The 18,132-nt window shown below is 36.3% G+C and overlaps 1 protein-coding gene across 1 annotated transcript in view; it reads right to left on the bottom strand.

Moving 5' to 3' along the window:
- Positions 1-18,132, bottom strand: part of PRR16 (proline rich 16) — a 221,783-nt gene that overhangs the window by 123,957 nt on the left and 79,694 nt on the right. Inside the window, 3 exon segments of the mRNA XM_084880467.1 lie at positions 1,209-1,213; positions 1,216-1,240; positions 1,243-1,305. Coding sequence (XP_084736593.1) covers positions 1,209-1,213; positions 1,216-1,240; positions 1,243-1,305 — 93 coding nt within the window.

Genomic DNA, 18,132 nt, shown 5'->3' with positions numbered 1-18,132 from the left:
TTGCTACAATCCCTTAACTTGAAATAGTTTACTAATTACATTATTGAATTCACTGTATGCTAATATTGAAAGTTTATCTCAACTGCAAAGAATAATACCATTTAGCAGAATTCATTTTAAACAGAATATCCCCAAAGGCAGGACATAAGGATACAACTGAATAAAGAAAAATAGCACTTGTAAACCTGTCACTATATTCCAATATTTGACATTATCCAGACATAATTTTTTAGGTATAATAAATTCACTCTTCAGATTAAATAGTTTACTTATCATGGTATTGTACAGATTTTACCTAGATGTGGAAAATGTAGTATCCATGTTTAAAACAACTAATTTCTAGAGTCCTATATCTATAGAAGTGTTGAAATTAAATTACAGCTCCAGAAGCATGAGTGCTTAATGAGAAACAAAGCTACGTTCTTTCATATATGGAAAAACACTGGGACCAGTGAACCCTTATTGGCAGCCTTTCATGGTGGGAAATAGAAAATTGCAACAAAAGAACACTGTTGACCTTGACTGTACATGTTTTCACTTCACTAGGAATTCCCAGCTGTTAAAGGTGATGATCCTTCTTATGGTCACATATGTTGTAGCCAAGACTATCCTGAATTATGAATGAGTTCTATGTACCACAAAGCAGTATTTAAGAAAAACTGATCATTAACTCAATATTTAACTTTAAACAAACAAATTTTATGCATTTTTATTGTTTTTAATGGCCAAATTTATTAGTTTCTTATAGTCAATATAAATAAAGAGAAATTATCAAAATGTAAACTGGTTTTATTCATAGAAAACATGTATATTCATGAATTAATTGATACTGGCACGTTGGAAGTAAAATCCTGCCATTTGAAAAAACACCATATATGCTTCTTAAAATATTTTTTTGAGTCTTAGAAACAAAGAAAACATTGCTGAATTTCATTGAGGTTATTAAACATATTTTCCTCTATGAAAAAGACAGACTGAAAATATGACAAGTTATATGGTGATCACAAATTATATGGTGTGATTGATTGTTAATCATGTTACTTGTGGTCATTATTTAATAACTTTAATACTCAAAGAGTTCTAATTGTTAATAGAAAATTGTGTATGTATTTTGAGTAACAAATGATATACTGGACTCCCATGTTTCTTAGAAATGCTGATGTGTGATGCCCACAGTCCTGCAAACATCACGTTAAGATGGGGCTGACCTTCTTGGCATTTCCTGGTGTCCTGTTGTCACTGTCTGCCTGTGGCACTGTGTCCCTGTTTCATCATGTGGGGAGGTGGGAGTAGGTTATGGAGCTTCTGTTAAAAAAATTAGAGAACTTTTAAAAATGCTGTATTTACTTTAGACTTTCCAAAACACACTGAACTAGACAGGTACAGGAACTTATGAATGGGGGTGGGACATTAGTCAGTATGACGGAATAGGCTGCTGATGGAGATGAACACATGAGTGGAAGAGGAGTTAATATATGAACCATGTACGTCGGGGGCAGGCATGTTGAGAACTACAAACTGTGAATGAAAACTTAAGAACTGAAGTACACATCAGTCAATCAACCAAGTCTTCAAGAATTTCTCTGAGAACCTGCTCTTTCTGAGAAAAGAATGCTAAAGCAAATCACTGGAAACTTTCCTGACATTAACACTTACTCATTAATCAATACTGCTTCAGTATAGCTGCCCAGTGATCATTAACAGACAAATGAGCACACCAGCTTTAGGGACAATAGTCCGGAAGGGAAGACCAGTCAACCATATCACAAAAAACGGATAAAAATACCCTCAGTAAAGTGGTGGTGTAGAATAGCTTCTTGAAATGCCCATAATCTTCCAATATTTAAAGGGATGCCTGGCCTCAGGAAACCTAAGCTCATTGTATGAGGTGCTAATGGGCTGAGCCAACCTCAGAGAAACATACCCTAGGTCTTGTGAACCAAAGACTAGCCCTATCTGAGCGGCAGAAATGGTTACAGCAGAGCCTAAGTAAGTGATCTCTTGGTAGTGATACTGTCAGAACTCTAAGTGCCAGAGGGCAGCGAGTACAGAACCTCTGAGCCCAATGGGGTCGAGGTTGCTGCATCCAATTCAGAGATGCTAGATGGTTGCTCCCCAAATGTGCAACCCCTCACTCTTGCCTTAAGCCTTTGGTGACATCTTCCCCAAACTCTGCAGTGACCGAGATTTTTAAAAAACTCAGATATTAATAAAAAGACAGGAGTTTAAGTCATTTAGTTTGCACAACCATTCCCTCACGGTTATATCACTATGCTGTCAGTACTAAGAATACTCAGATGACTGAGAAAGACGTCTTCTTCAAAGAGCTCTAAAAGTGCCAGCCTGGGCAGGGGCTGAGGAAGGGTACAATTTCCTCTGCTCCCGTGGCTTCCCATGCTGTTCCTAATTTTCTCCATCAACAATAACCTTGATTATTTAGTGGAGGAAAAGCAAAATTGTACATATAAATAAGCTCAAGGTGTTTAATTTCATTATGCACCCAGTCATAATGAATGCTCATTCATCAAATACTCACTGAGCACCAATTACATGCCAGGAGCTCTTCTAGTTTTAGGGAATAAAACACCAAGAATCCCTGCCCACGCTTTTATTACAGACATGTGCATCATGGGAAACATTTTCATTAATAATGAATGGTAAAGTCTGAATGCAAAACCATGATTTTAAAAATGTTCCAATGAATAGCATTATGCAGGCACTTTTTAATTGTTATCCAGTATTAAAAATTTTATGGTTCAAACACTTAACAAAGTGAACACGCAAAAAATAAGGTGAGCAATCAAAGTACCCAACCACATTTCACATTAGATCTACATTAAATACTCTTAGCGATATTGGCAAAAATCTGAGATTCATAAAGTTATACTGTTAGAATGGAAAAGCAAAGAAATGGTAAAAATTGTTATCTGTATTAATACTTCTGGTGAAATATGCATACCTCTGTTCTTTCCTCCCCCTAAAAAAATATTTGCCCAAAAAGCCATTAAAAAAGAGCCATAAGGATTTAAGAAAGGGAATGTAGATTTTTCTGTTAACATTACGATATTATTCTTCATGCCAAGACACTGAGAAAGGAGCAGAAGTGCTGGCTTTGTGACACACGACAAGGTATTTACTTCCCTATTGCCTCTCTTTCCTCATCTCTGAAAGGGAGGTTTAAAAAAAAAAATCATAGTAACTTCACAGGGCTAACGTGAGAATTAAATGAGCTAATACATGGGAAAGATTTAACACTCTTTAAAGCACTTAAGTGTTTGCTATCATTCCTGTTACTAAACTGAAGAGCAGTGCAGTAACAATGCATGTCAAAACCTTTACTGTAGAGATTCTCATCGGACCCACAATAAAGGATTCTGAACCCAGCACCAATACACTGTCCTCACTCTCAGGGTCACATGGTCTCCGGGCAGCACAGCAGCAGACCACACTGCTCTAGGTGGTGGCCACCCTTCCCTCCGCACAGCGGAGTGAAAATGCCAGATTCTAAGTGTGCCGCCAGAACCCCCCCGGCTTCGTAATTGCCGCCACTTTTTTTTTCTTCTTTCCATTTTGACAGTATAGATTCTGTTCTGCTGTTTGGCAGAGATTGCCTGGCTTTGCACAGTGGAAAAAGCTATTACCAAGCCACTCTAGCCAAAACTTGTGATCTTATTCAGCAACAGGACTTCTCTGCCAAGGACAAGCTGAACAACTCCTTCCTTCATTCCCCTCATGTGTATCACACACAGTCTCAGACACGGCTAAACCCAAAGTGGAAAAGGTTTGAAAATTAGCTGGGAAATGTTTGAAGCAAATCATTAACCCCTGTTTCAAGTATCCAGAGTATTCCTGCCCTGAATGTCAGAAGGAAAATGTCTAAACTTTATACTTGGAAGCAGCCATGGGGGAAAAGACAAAAGATGACCTGAATCTCATAGAGGAGAGAGTACCAAACCTGAACTCTTGACAAATGCACATTCATATTTTGGCCTTTACAGAATTAATCAATGCCCACAGTCTGTTTTGATAATCCCACCCAGTTGGGATAATCCCATAGTTGTCCTGACAACTATGAGATGCAAAAGAAAAAGTAAAAAAAAGCCCCTGATATAAGCACAGATTTTGAATAGGTTTTTGAGGAATCCTGGGTTTTACCCTGAGCTTGCTACATTATCATGTCTCCCTTGAGGTCAGCAACATACATCTCTAAAACATGTCACATGCACAGGGTCACAGTCTAATTCTGGAGAAAAACATGTCTCTATATTAAGCCATCAGATTTACTTAGGAATCAAACATACACCCAGAACCCCACAAGTTACAAATATTCATCAATTGAATCCACATGTGAGAAAGGGCTTTGCTAAGGAAAGCTCCATTCAAATTCTAATCAGTATCCAACTGGCTGCACTTAACGTTTCTTCAGGGAAGTGATAACCTCTTATTCATCTTTATAACACCACTATCTGAGAATCAAAGAAGATTTCTTTATTGGCTAAAGAAAAAAAAAACCTAATTAAAGCACAGCTCTCAGGCTAAGCAGCAGAGGGCTGGCTATCAGACTCAGTCCAGATTTCTTAAATGAATCATGTGTCAGGGTATAAAGAAATAAATTGTAGGGTTAGTGTAATTTTCAGGGACGGTAAACTAAATGATGTCTTACGGTTTTAAAGAAAAGTGTTTATCAAGTATCAGCATATTATTATGCTGAGTACACAAAGAACCCCAGAAAAGCCTACCACATAAATACATTTTAAAAACTAGATTTTATTATATAATGGACTGGACCTATAAAACAATCATATGAATGAAATCAAACACTCAAATTTTGAGTTATACTTTAGTTATTTTATCCCAAATGAAAGGTAAAGTAGATTATCTAAATAGCTTTCCTATAAATTATTAATCCTCACCTGAAGATATTTTTTCATTGAGTTTTATTTTTATTTTTATTTATTTATTTATTTATTTAGGGAGCGTGAAAGAGAGAAGGAAAGACAGAGAGAAACACTGATGTGAGAGAAACACATAGATTGGATGCCTCCTTCATGCACCCAGACCAGAGCCTGGGCGGGGAGAAGCCTCCAGCTAAGGTACATGCCCGTGGCCAGAATCGAACCCAGGACCTTTCTGTCCACAGGCCAATGCTCTGTCCACTGAGCCAAACCAGCTAGGACTTGTAAATTATTTGGAAACATGTTTGGGATCTTTAAATCATAAATTTTAGTAATATGCTTACAGAATTCTTGGGAAAAATACAAAGTCTGACCTTTCATAAGATAACTTAAGATTTAAAATTTATACTCCAAGAAAGAAAGAAAATAGAAAAGGAGAAATTTACTCTTCGAATTTTGAACTAATTTCAACGCATGTGCTACCAAACAATTGTAAAATTTGACCATAAAATGTAGTATTTCTCATTTAGAAAATACTAAAAGCATTCCATGAGTATTCAAGACACAAGCAGTTAAACAACAAAATGTGATCTTTGTTTTAAAATTACTAGGTTTGCTTCACTCTATATATACTGGGGCAACATGCATATATCCAAGCTTCATGTATAAATTCATGTGTAAACAACAGACTTATGGTATATGCTATTTATTTTTTGCTGAAGTGCTAACTGGATATTTTACCCATAATCTTCACAAAGTACACCCAATGCTCACATGTTTATCCAATAAAAATTTGTTTCAGAAAATAGTAGAGTTAGAGTGACCTCTTAACTAATCTGTCTCTGCGGTAAAACAAAAATGTGAGTTTTCAGGATCAAAATATGATCCTATCACCTGAGCGCTCAATTTCAACAAATATCTGCACTAATATTCAAACTGGAAAGGACTCCAAGATTTTTTAGAATATTAGATACACACTTCACCAAGTAATTCAATAAAAAGAACTGCAGCTATTAGCATTTTAGGACGCAAAATAGCTTGTTTATATAAAGAATAAAATCCAATAATAAATATGTATTAACGTTTTGTTAGTTCTAAAGTATAAACGATAGTTTATAGCTAAAAAAATTCATATTGACACATCAGACATTCATGGTTTAAATAAAGGGAGAGTACAGCTTTAAAATAGAATACTTTGAGGCTGTTGAATTTTGAATTTTTGTAGCGCAAGGGAAGTTATTCAACTAGAACTGATAAACAGAAGGGCAACTATGGTGAAAACCTCCTTCTCTCCCCCCACCGCGCTCCAAATCTGTCCATTTCATGGTTAGAAACTGCTTTTGTACCTGCCTTTGAAGCATAGTTGTTCAAAGGGCTAAAATGAGCCTGTGATACGCGCCACACACATCTGGGATTAGAATGTAGCAGAACTGCCTGAAGATAAATGTCCTCATTTTTAGAATTTGTGCAAAGAAAAGGACGGGCCTCAGCACCAAAAAGACCAGCTGCTCATGAGGCCTGAGAATTTACAAATCTAAGTTAGTTCAATGCAAAAATATAATTCTCGGACTGAGGTAACAGTGGTAACAGAATCCAAACTACTAGCTTTTTGAAGTTTAAACTATTCTCTAGGAACAGTGCAGGAAAATGGGAAAGACAATAGTAAAAAAACATGACATTTTTTTTTTACTATTCCGATTTTAATTGCAAAAATAATATATACATCCGCATTACTCAAATATACCTCATTATAAATAAAGCATTTTTTTAAATATTAGAGTAACTCAGATATTACCTAGGAGGAAAAATGGAATAACAGTATAAGATATACTTGGCTTTGAACACATTTTCATAGATGTATTTCTGTATTCTAAACTTGAAACTTTTCATTGTCTAAAGCTTGAATAATTGGCTTATCATTACTAGTATATCTGTTTAGAGAATAATCTGCCAAAGATCCCCAAATAATTTGAAAAAAGAAGCCAAAATTGGTATAACTCAAAGAATATTCTTTCTCATGGAAGAGAAGCAAATAATTTTTAGAATTTATGGAATTCCTAGGATTATTAGTCACCTCTCTTTTAACTATAAGATGTTTCAAGGATTGGCTGAAACCGGTTTGGCTCAGTGGATAGAGCATGGGCCTGCAGACTGGAAGGTCCCAGGTTCGATTCCGGTCAAGGGCATGTACCTTGGTTGCAGGCACATCCCTGGTAGGGGGTATGTAAGAGGCAGCTGATCGATGATTCTCTCTCATCGATGTTTCTAACCCTCTATCCCTCTCTCTTCCTCTCTGTAAAAATTCAATAAAATACATATTTTTTTAAAAGATGTTTCAAGGATTAATTTTCTTCATAGCATACTGAGTTCTGCAGGAGAGATTCTGTTTTTTACATACCTTTATAATTACAGAAGAAGTATAATGGGAAGGAAGATCTGTTCTCTTTCCAAAAATCCACCAGAAATATGACCCATTTTGTTTTCTATGGGACAAACATACCATAGAACTAAGGATCATGGCAGGAATTAAGAGATGAAATACCATCTAGAGGTTTAGAAAGGCTTAATAATGATCATAATATACTATATAAAGAAATGCAATTTTATAATTAAAAATAGGTTAGTAAAATTTGACCTTATAGAAATAATCCTATAATTAATAGATGAAAATACTTTTATTCAGTATAATATATCATTAATTAGTATTCTAGTTGTTCTGAATACTAAAGTGCCTAAAATTTGGCACATTAAGCAGTAAACAACTTCACCTTGAATGCATGTCTACATTTTTTTGCTTGCTTGTTTGTTTGTTTTGCTTTGTTTTTCACATTAGCTGAATAGCTTTGCATTAACTGCTTTTCACTTCTACCTTCTGTTTTGAATAGTAATGTAATTAACCTAAATTCTGAATATTAGTACTGGCTTCAACCTTCCTGAATAGGAAGGGCTTAGAGGCAGGAATACAGTTACAGAAGTGGGCCAGAGAATTAATTAAAAACAAAAACAAAAAACCCATCTAGCATATTAAGAACAGCATTTTTATTTAAAGCACGAGGGCCCCAGTGCACAAGTTCCTGCACCTTGAAAGGAACTCTGGGCCACAAGGCTGTAGTAGGCACAGGGGCGGATCTCAGCCCATCCTCTGCACCCCTGCCCAGCCCAGGGGGCAGGGAGATGAAGGTATGCGACAGGGGGTAGGGGAGACTGGGGGAAGGTCATTGGGGGGGAGGGAGGGAGGATATATATGTACTATATATACTACTATATCTAATACTTTAAACAATAAAAAAAAATTTTTTTTTAAATGCTTTTGGGCATGATTTAAAAAAGACAGAGACAATCTCCCTTGATATGAGTTGGAAAATGGGAAAGCACCTGTAGGAAATTGCTACTTATTTGAAGTGACTTTGAAAGAAAGACTGACCATGAAGGTGACAGCAGACTGTGAGGCAGAGTCAGGGTCCCTACCAGAGCATCAGAACCCTAGCACAGCTCTCATCTCCAAACAGCTGAATGTCCCAAACTAAAATTCCTGTGTAGAATGAGGAAAATCCCGAAGTGAAATAGTCATCTCTAGAGTGAAAACAATGAGAACAATTTGTTTTTAGCTCCTTCCTTTCAGTGCTAACGAGATAAAAAAGATCACATTTCACATTATACCACTGCATGTGGGGCATGGTATGTGAAAAAAACAAACAGAAGGACTTTTCACTCCTCATTTTAAGGTGAAAAGAGATACTCTATCTTTAAAAAGTGATAAACCAAGATATACATTTCACAATTGGATACATGAACGAAGTTGTTATAAATCATGGTGGCATTTTACTGATTCAAATACCTTCTTGAAACAATTGAAGGAAGCACCACCATTTACAAGTATAATGAGGCAGTTATAAAAGAGAATGTACTAATGGTTAACATTTCTCTCTCACAAATCTGATAGGATAAAAGGCTCTTCCTTTCTAATTAGGTCCTCAAATTATTTCCTACATTTTGAAAACTATTTAACACAGCTTTCAATGTTTGTTTGGCTAAATACTGAAAGGCAACAATAAATAGGTTAAGGAGGTGGTATGGTTACCACCTCCTTAACTTATTTTTTAATAAAACCATCAGATAGGTGGTTCATAAATGACTTTTATGTTATAAATGAAAAAATTAAACATAATAAAAGTTATAAGAGGTTATATAAAATATAAGAAAATCCTATATAATAAAAGGGTAATATGCAAATAGACTGAATGGTGCAGGAGCTGCCCCTTGGTGGTCAGTGCACTCCCACAGGAGGAGTGCCGCTCAGCCAGAAGCTGGGTCCATGGCTGGCAAGCACAGCGGCACTGGCAGGAGCCTCTCCAGCCTCCATGTCAACACTAAGGCCTAAGCCATCAGTTGGACATTCCCGAGGGCTCCTGGACTATGAGAGAGCACAGACCTGGCTGAGGGATCCCTCCAAGTGCATGAATTTCATGCATCAGGCCTCTAGTATATAATAAGAAAAAAAATACAGCTAGCTTATTAAGTCAATGATAAAAATCCTCCATTTTGTTAAATTGAATTTATTGGGGAATGTTGCAGATATACATAATAAAGAGGAAATATGCACATTGACCATCACTCCAACATACAAGATGGCCACCCCATGTGGTCAAAAATGGCTGCCCCCATGTGGATACAAGTGGCCACCACAAGATGGCCACCATAAGATGGCCAGTAGGGAAGGGCAGTTAGGGGCGACCGAGCTGGCTGAGGAGGGCAGTTGGGGGCGACCAGGCCTGCAGGGGAGGGCAGTTAGGGGAGACCAGACTGGCAGGAGAGGGCAGTTAGGGGCAATTGGGCTGGCAGGGGAGCAGTTAGTCATTGATAAGGCTTGCAGAGGAATGGTTATAAGGGTGATAAGGCTGGCAGGCAGAAACAGTTAGGGGAAATTTAACAGGCAGGCAGGCGAGTGGTTGGGAGCCAGCAGTCCTGGATTGTGAGAGGGATGTTCGACTGCCTGTTTAGGCCCGATCCCAATGGAATCTGGCCTAAATGGGCAGTCGGTCAGATATCCTTTGAGGGGTCCCAGATTGAAGAGGGTGTAGGCTGGGCTGAGGGACACCCCCCTCATATATATATATATGTTTCAGGTATACAATTCTATAACACATCATCTCTATATTGTATTGTGTGTTTACCATTCCAAGTCAAGTTTCCTTCCATACCACCCAAAGCAATCTATAGATTCAATGCAATTCCTATCAGGATTCCAATGGTGTATTTCACAGAACTAAAATAAATATTCCAAAAATTTACAGGAAACGACAAAGAGATCCCAAATAGCCACAGCAATTTGGAGAAAGAAGAACAAAGTGAGAAGACTCAGGTTACCTGATATCAAACTACACTACAAGGCCATAGTCATCAAAACAGCATGATTCTGGCGTAAATACAGACATATAGATCAATGGAACAGAATAGAAAGCCCAGAAAACAACCCAGAACATTATAGTTAGTTAATATTTGATAAAGGAGGCAAAACATACAATGTGGCAAAGATAGCCTATTCAATAAATAGTGTTGGGAAAATTGGACAAATACTTGCAAAAAATGAAACTAGACCACCTTCTGACAACATTCACAAGAATAAACTCAAAATGATTAAATTATTACATGTTAGCCTCAAAACTATAAAAACCCTAGAAGAAAAATCTAGGCAGTAAAATCTCAGACATTTCTCATAGCAATATTTTCCCTAATATATCACCTCAGGTAAGGGAAACAAAAGAAAGGGAATCTTCCTTTTAAAGAAATGTATATTTTTTCATGTTGATTTAGGTATAATTGATAAATAAAATTTTAATACTTAAAGTAAAAAACATGATAATTTGATATACATATACATAATGAAAGAATTCCCACTAATGAGCTCATTAACAACTGTCATCTCACACATTTACCTTCGTGTGTGTGTGTGTGTGTGTGTGTGTGTGTGAGAGAGAGAGAGAGAGAGAGAGAGAAAGAGAGCACATTTAAGTTCTCTCTTTACAAATACCAATTATATAATAAGTGTTAACAAAATTAGTCACCATGTTATACATTAGATTAGATCCTGAGAACTTCTTCACCCTATAACTGAAAGTTTGTATCCTTTTTAAAAAATTAGCTTTATTGTTGAAAGTATTGCAGATATCCTTTTTGCCCCCATTGACCCCTCCTCCCCAGCCCTGTCCCTCTCAGGCCTTCACCTCACTGTCGTCAGTGTTCATGGGCTATGTATGTATGCATATAAGTACCTCAGTTAATCTCTTTCCCCCCTCCTCCACCTCCATTTTCCCTCTGTGTTCCTCAGTCTGTTCCTTTTATCAGCTTGTCTCTATTTCCTCCACATCCTGCCCCTGCCAACCACCAGGCAACTCTCTGTACCTATGATTTTGAAAATTTTTTTAGATCCCACATATAAGTAATACCAGATAGTGTTTCTCTGTCTCTGTGGCTTATTTCTCTAACCACAGTGCCATCCGGTACATCCATGTTATCACAAATGACAGGAGTTCCTTTTTTAAGACTGAATAATCTTCCTCTGAATGTGTGTGTATTACACATTTCATTTTTTCAATAATCAGTTTCCAGATACTTATCAAATTAACCAAATAAAGTTCATTTTCACACTTTATAATGTATCGATAAATTATAATGCATAGAGAGTTCTAAGGACACTGTGACACTGAGGCGTATTTTCAATTTCTTATAGATCATTCTGGGGCTGCCTTAATTTATAAAAACATTTATATTTTCTTTTAAATACAATGAGTATGACAGGTGAAAGAAGAGGAACATATAAAAACACATACATATTCTCTGCTAATCAAGGACTGACTATAAAAACGTTCAATACTATCATTGAATTGGTATTGGAATAGGTTGAAATAGTCTTAGATTTTATACATATTCTTATTTTTACTTATTGTAATAATTCTGATACTTTATTGACTTGTGGCCTTTTAGCTAGTCTAAGGATCACTGCCTTAAGCTCTAGCCTCAGATTAAGCCTGTGGGAAGTGGCAATAGAGTTTGTATTGTGTTGGACATTCCTATACTTTGAAAATGTATGGATACTATCTGGGCTGGGTTAGGTGACATCAAATATTAGTGGATTCTGGTAAGGAGAACATAGGTAGACGTGTTCTAGTTAAATGTAGTGGAAACTGCAGGGTGTGAAAGTGGGAGGCAATAAGGAACACTAAAAGTTAGGCATGTTCAGAAGTTAATTGGAGTCTACATTTTTTCTAAAAGCAGAATATAGATTTTGGAAAGTGTTATTAAATTAAATAGTAAAGAGCCTTAAAAATAAGGCTAATGAACTTAATTTTTATCCTTTATTAAAACAAAAACTTACTCAGTGAATCTTTATAATGACCCTATAAAACAGATTTTATTATTATCCTTATTTCACAGAAGATAAAATGAAAGCCCAGAGATGCTAAGTAATTTAAATTCACATGGCTAGGAAGTGGCAGAGATAAGATTATAATCCAGGAAGTTCACTGAGATGATTTTGTCTAGAAAATAACATTATTAGAACTAGTATTTAGTATGAGTAACTTAAGGATCTTATGTTAAATACTGAGAGATGAAAGACTTGATGATACTATCATTATTATTATCATTATTATTATTATTATTATTTATCTTTACCTAAGGATATGTTTATTGATTTTTAGTGAGAGAGGGAGAAACACACACACACACACACACACACACACACACACACACACATACACACACACAGGAGAGAAAGAGAACATTGATAAGTTGTCTCCCATACATGCCCTGACTGGGGATGGAATCCACAACCTAGGTATGTTCCATGACTGGAAACAGAATCCAGACAACCTTTTGATATATGAGAATAACTTCCAACCAAGCCACCCAGCCAGAGCTGTTCTATTATTTTCAAAAAGAATAAATAAGGGAGAACAATTAGTATCTGAATCCCAGGTTAAGAGTTCATTGTCAGAATTTGTACTATAATTTAATGATGAATTACTAGAATTCACAATAAAAAACTATCCCTCTAGCCAGTTTCGATCAGTAGATAGAGCGTCAGCCTAGGGACTGAAGGGTCCAGGGTTCAATTTCAGTTAAGAGCATATGCCCAGGTTGTATCATTGATGTTTCTATCTCTCTCGCCCTTCCTTTCTGCAATCAATAAAAAAAAAAAATTTAGAAAACAACTAAACATAGGCATATTAACTTACAAATACTACTTCAGAAAATTTCTTCATATCACTTTTGAAAAAAAGGAAACCCAATGCTTTTCACTCCCTAAATAGACTTATTTATGAATTATGTATTGAACCAAAGTATTTTTTTGGAGATGGAAATATTTTACAGTCTATGCATTCATATACCTGCTCTGCATAATGTTCTTCAATATTAAGATAATTTTGCACACATCAATATAAAACATTTTTATATTTTCCCTATCTAAGTGTGAACTCCAAGATGACAGGGAATTGAAAGATCCCAAAACTAAAAGTAAAGGTAACAAGTACCTGAAATCTATATGCTTAACTTGAAACACTATCTTGAAGTGTTGAGTAATATAACTGAAATTCTTTTTTTTTTTTTTTTAATATTTTATTGATTTTTTTACAGAGAGAAAGAGAGAGGGATAGAGAGTTAGAAACATCGATGAAAGAGAATCATCAATCAGCTGCCTCTTGCAAACCTCCCACTGAGGATGTACCCACAACCAAGGTACATGCCCTTGACTGGAATCGAACCTGGGACCTTTCAGTCCGCAGGCCGATGCTCTATCCACTGAGCCAATCAGGTTTTGGCAGCTGAAATTCTTAATGGAATGAAAATATTAAAGAAGTCAAACAAAAAGTAAGCTTTCTTTTTAAACAAAAAGAAAACCCTGCTTTTCATCCTCTTAAGTCAGCAAAATTTTCTTACGCTACAATGCAGTGATGTGTGCTGCATGTCTATTGACTTAAAATTTAAATAGTAAAACATTAGGCCCACTTCAATAAGAAAATATATATCCATCAAGCACAGCAGAGAAATTGACATATCTGTCTTGTTCTTATTCAGCATTTCAAGTCCATTGATTTTTAAACTGTTTGAACAATTGAACTTGTCATTTCCTATGGGGAATGGGCAAATGCACTGCTATTTTATTTTTGAGAATACTTTTTGAAAGACATAACAACAGCTGGGCCAATCTAGTGAGGAAGAAAGGCCAGGGGCTTGGATTCCCATAGGATATCTTTGAGCCCCATTCTGCTCTGATCACAGAGGAAACGGCCTTGTGTCTCTTTGCCCTACTTTCTGCACACCACACCACCCATATCAGGAGATCACAGGGAAGGTTAAATAAGATAAGCATGCAAGGAGCTTCCAGAGGACCTCCCAAATAGAAGGCTCTTAATAAACACAGACGTGTACTGTTTTGGAAGACCTTCATTTTAAACATGTGATTTAAAGTCACAAGTCAGAATTACTTACTTTTGGTTATGAAAATTGATAGATTTTGATCATGTAATATTCACAACTCACCCAAAAATACACTTTACTTCATCTTAAAATACAGATAATCTACACTGTGCCTATCGAAAATAAATTGCTTGAGCATCAAATTGGATACTGCATATAGAACAGAAAAGCAATATAAATGTAGTATAATTAATTCCAAATAACAGTCATAAAATACTTTTTTAAAATTTAAGAATAAGAGTAAGAAAAATGTTAGCAATTAACTTTTCCCTCTATTAATCAACTGTGATATCCTATCACTTTCATGGGCCAATTTATTATCCTACAATTAACTAGAATTATATAGCTACTTCATGACCTCTAAGATTATTTCTGGTCCTTAAATTTTATAATTTAGATACCCTCCTATAAAAATCGCTTACCCAGAGTCTAATCAGAACTCAAGGAAGGGAAGGCCTTGTATCTATCTGGTTTAGGTAACGTCGCTCAATAATAAACTCTCTATGTCCTGGATGCTACTTCCCTCGAAAACCTCAACTCCTATCACATCCCACTTTGTTCTATAATTTACATTAGTCCCCGGTGGCATTGAGTTTCCACTTTTTCCCCATGCTTTCCCCTCAGCCTAGAAGACTCCCCTTTCATTTATCGTTCAGCAGGGCACCTCCCACCTGCCCATGAAATGGCCTATTTGCATGTCTTTTCCTCTTGGTAGATACATTACTGAACAGAAGGGGCCATGCTCATCTCTGAATGTTCATCATAGCACAGTGCTTCACCCACAGCAGATATTTAACATGTATGGAATTGAACCAGTAAAGAAAATCAGGACAATCTTTGAGTCTTCCAACAGATCCCTGCACTATTTGGTACAAATCTTGGGTCAAATGCCTAAACAATTACAGCCACCGCTGTTGGTGAGTCTAAAGGACCCTCCCTGACACTGGGCAACAGTCAGCACCCAGCACTGAAGAGGTAGTTTTCATTTGAACAACAAATAACATCATTCTAAAGCATCTACCAACCTCCAGAGTTGTATTTGTGCCAGGCAACTAATTTTAGCCTTGGCAGCTCAACATGCCCAAATCTCATGAGATTTACAAACAATTGTAATGCCACTCTGGACAGTTAGTTCATCTTTGACACAACTGTTTTATTTTTAGATGATTTCAGTCATGTTCCAGGAATAAAATTTCCAGTTTCTCAAGTGGAAATACTTACAAAAAATGCACAGCTAAAAGAAACAAAATAAAGTCCCCCCTTGTGAGATGGCCTAACACCTGCCATGCTTAACAAAATACCTCCAGGAGCTCCCTGAGACAAATGTGACTCTCTGCTTTCTGCCTGGTCGCCAGGCCCGAGCAATTTTTAGAACCCTCAGATGGAATGGCAGATTGTATTTTTAAAGAATGATAATATAGTAACACACACACACACACACACACACACACAGAATGCACCCATTCTTGCACATGTCTATTAACATGTGATGGCAATGCTCCACAGAAATCTATGTTCCCCGCCCTATTAAACCTTGGTGGCCCCTTGTAACTTCCTTGATCAATAACATGTAAAGGAAGGAGTGCTTCCTGACATCTGAAGCTGGGTGATAAAAAGCAGAATGACCTCCGATTGGCTCACCCTCTAATTTGAGACACTTGCTCTTGGAACCCAGCCGTGTTGTGAGGAATGAGGCTATATGAAGAGGCCCGGTGTCGGCACACCAACCAAACTCTTATGGCTGCCCCCCACCAACCAAATCTGTGAGTGAATGAGACTCTAGGCAATTCTGACCTCCAACATTCATGTCTTCCAGTTGAGACCCATAGAAAACATAAGAGAAAATAGGTAATTATTGCTGTTTTAAGCCACCAAGTTTTAGGATGATGTTATGCAGCAATCAATCATAATATATTTGGCAGGTTGCCTAGCATTACAAATATCAATTTACAACTAGATTTAAGGCATCTGATACTTATCATACTCCTCGGTCAAAAAAATTTTTTTTATTGACAGAGTATATGGAACTAACCAGTCTGAACTTCATATTCCTATATCAAATATTGGCATTATAAAAGAATTAGGAAATTCATTCAGAAAGTAATGCTAAAAATTCATAACTGTTTATCTAAAGTCTCCAAATTGTAATTTTTTAAACTTTCCACAACATTTCCTTATCTGTGTTTTCAACTATATTTCTCCAACAAATTTTGAAGAACATAGTATTGATTATTGTTTTAGATGCATTTCTTTTTTGTTTTTAATAAATGTGAATTATCTTTGGCAGAAAATACACAATACTCTAAACCCTATTATTCCCTATTGCCTCACAAGTAAATCTTTACCTATTTACTTTAATTTATCTATATAAAGCACTTGCTTCCATTCAATTTATTTGACTGATGAAAATACTCCTCCAACACACTTTGTTCACTTGGTTTCCTCTCTTATAACTCTCTTCCCACCTCTCCTCAAACCTATGGTCCACACTGCAAAGTTACCCACCACCAAACACATCCACAGATATTCTATTATACAAAGTCTCAAATCACTCCAACCTTCTACATAACATATTCCTGAAGCCAAAATAAGTCCATTCTTCTCTTGATTATTTACCTTTCATATATGTTTCAGTTTCCCACCTGTAAAATGTGGATGATAATTGCACATAGCTTTTAAGGTTGCTATGAGAATTGAAAATATAAGTGCCTAGAAAGTCAAAGTATACCCATAATTATTTTTATATTTACATGTTCTCTTCACAGCTGTACTCAAGCCATTTTTTAGCAGGATTTGCCTCACCCTGTGTCCAACCAATTACTTAATACTCATTGTACATGACTATCTGCAGATGGAGAAAGAAGTCAGGACATCAAACCATTAAGTTATTTAATGATATATAACATCCTCAAATTCAAGGGACACCTACAATTTAAAATATAGCCATTAAACTATAAAAATAATCCTTTCCCAATATCTCATCCTTTTATTAATTTTGACAAAATGCATGCACATTTAGGAAGCCAAATTATGATGGTATAACTAGAACAAGAAATTATTTTAGAAACTAGAACTTAATCTACAGGATGGAAGTTCAGTAAACAGTCTCTTTCCCAAAAAAACTGAAGCCATTTCTCTTAATTTAAAGAGATAGAAGGCAAAAAAAATAATAATAATTAAAAAATAATAATAAAAATAACAAAGTAAGATTTGGCAATCTCTCTGTAATCAAAGGGACAGAGGTCAACAGATGATTTTGACAACCAGGTCAGGCTTGACATGTATATTTGAGTCATATGATGATGAAAGCCTAAGTAATCTGGAGGTGTGATAAGGAATGATATAAAATACAGTGGTTTGAACTCAGTGTTCACTTTGTGAAAAAGTGAGTGTTCTTTTTTATGTTTGTTTTTCCATATTGCACTAACTTGTGTTAAATAGATTGTAAAAGTTCCAGGAAGCAGCCCTGGTTGGAGCATTGGCCTGAGCATTGAGTGGTCTCAGGTTTGATTTCCAGTCAAAGGCATGTACCTGGGTTGCAGGTTCGATCCCGATCCGCAGCTCTGGTCTGGGCATATGCACAAGGCAACCAATTGATACATCTCTCTCACATGGATGTTTGATCTTTCTCTCTCTCTCTCCCCTCCCTTCCACTCCCTCTCTTTAAAAAAAAAAAAAAAAAAAAAAAAAAGGCAATGGAAAAAGGATCCTCTTGTGAAATTAACAACAACAAAAAATTCCAGGAAGCAGTGATTGT

Source organism: Pipistrellus hanaki (assembly GCF_964339955.1).
Source record: "Pipistrellus hanaki genome assembly, chromosome: 4".
Lineage (NCBI taxonomy): Eukaryota > Metazoa > Chordata > Mammalia > Chiroptera > Vespertilionidae > Pipistrellus > Pipistrellus hanaki.
This window is presented reverse-complemented; position numbering and strand designations above follow the sequence as displayed.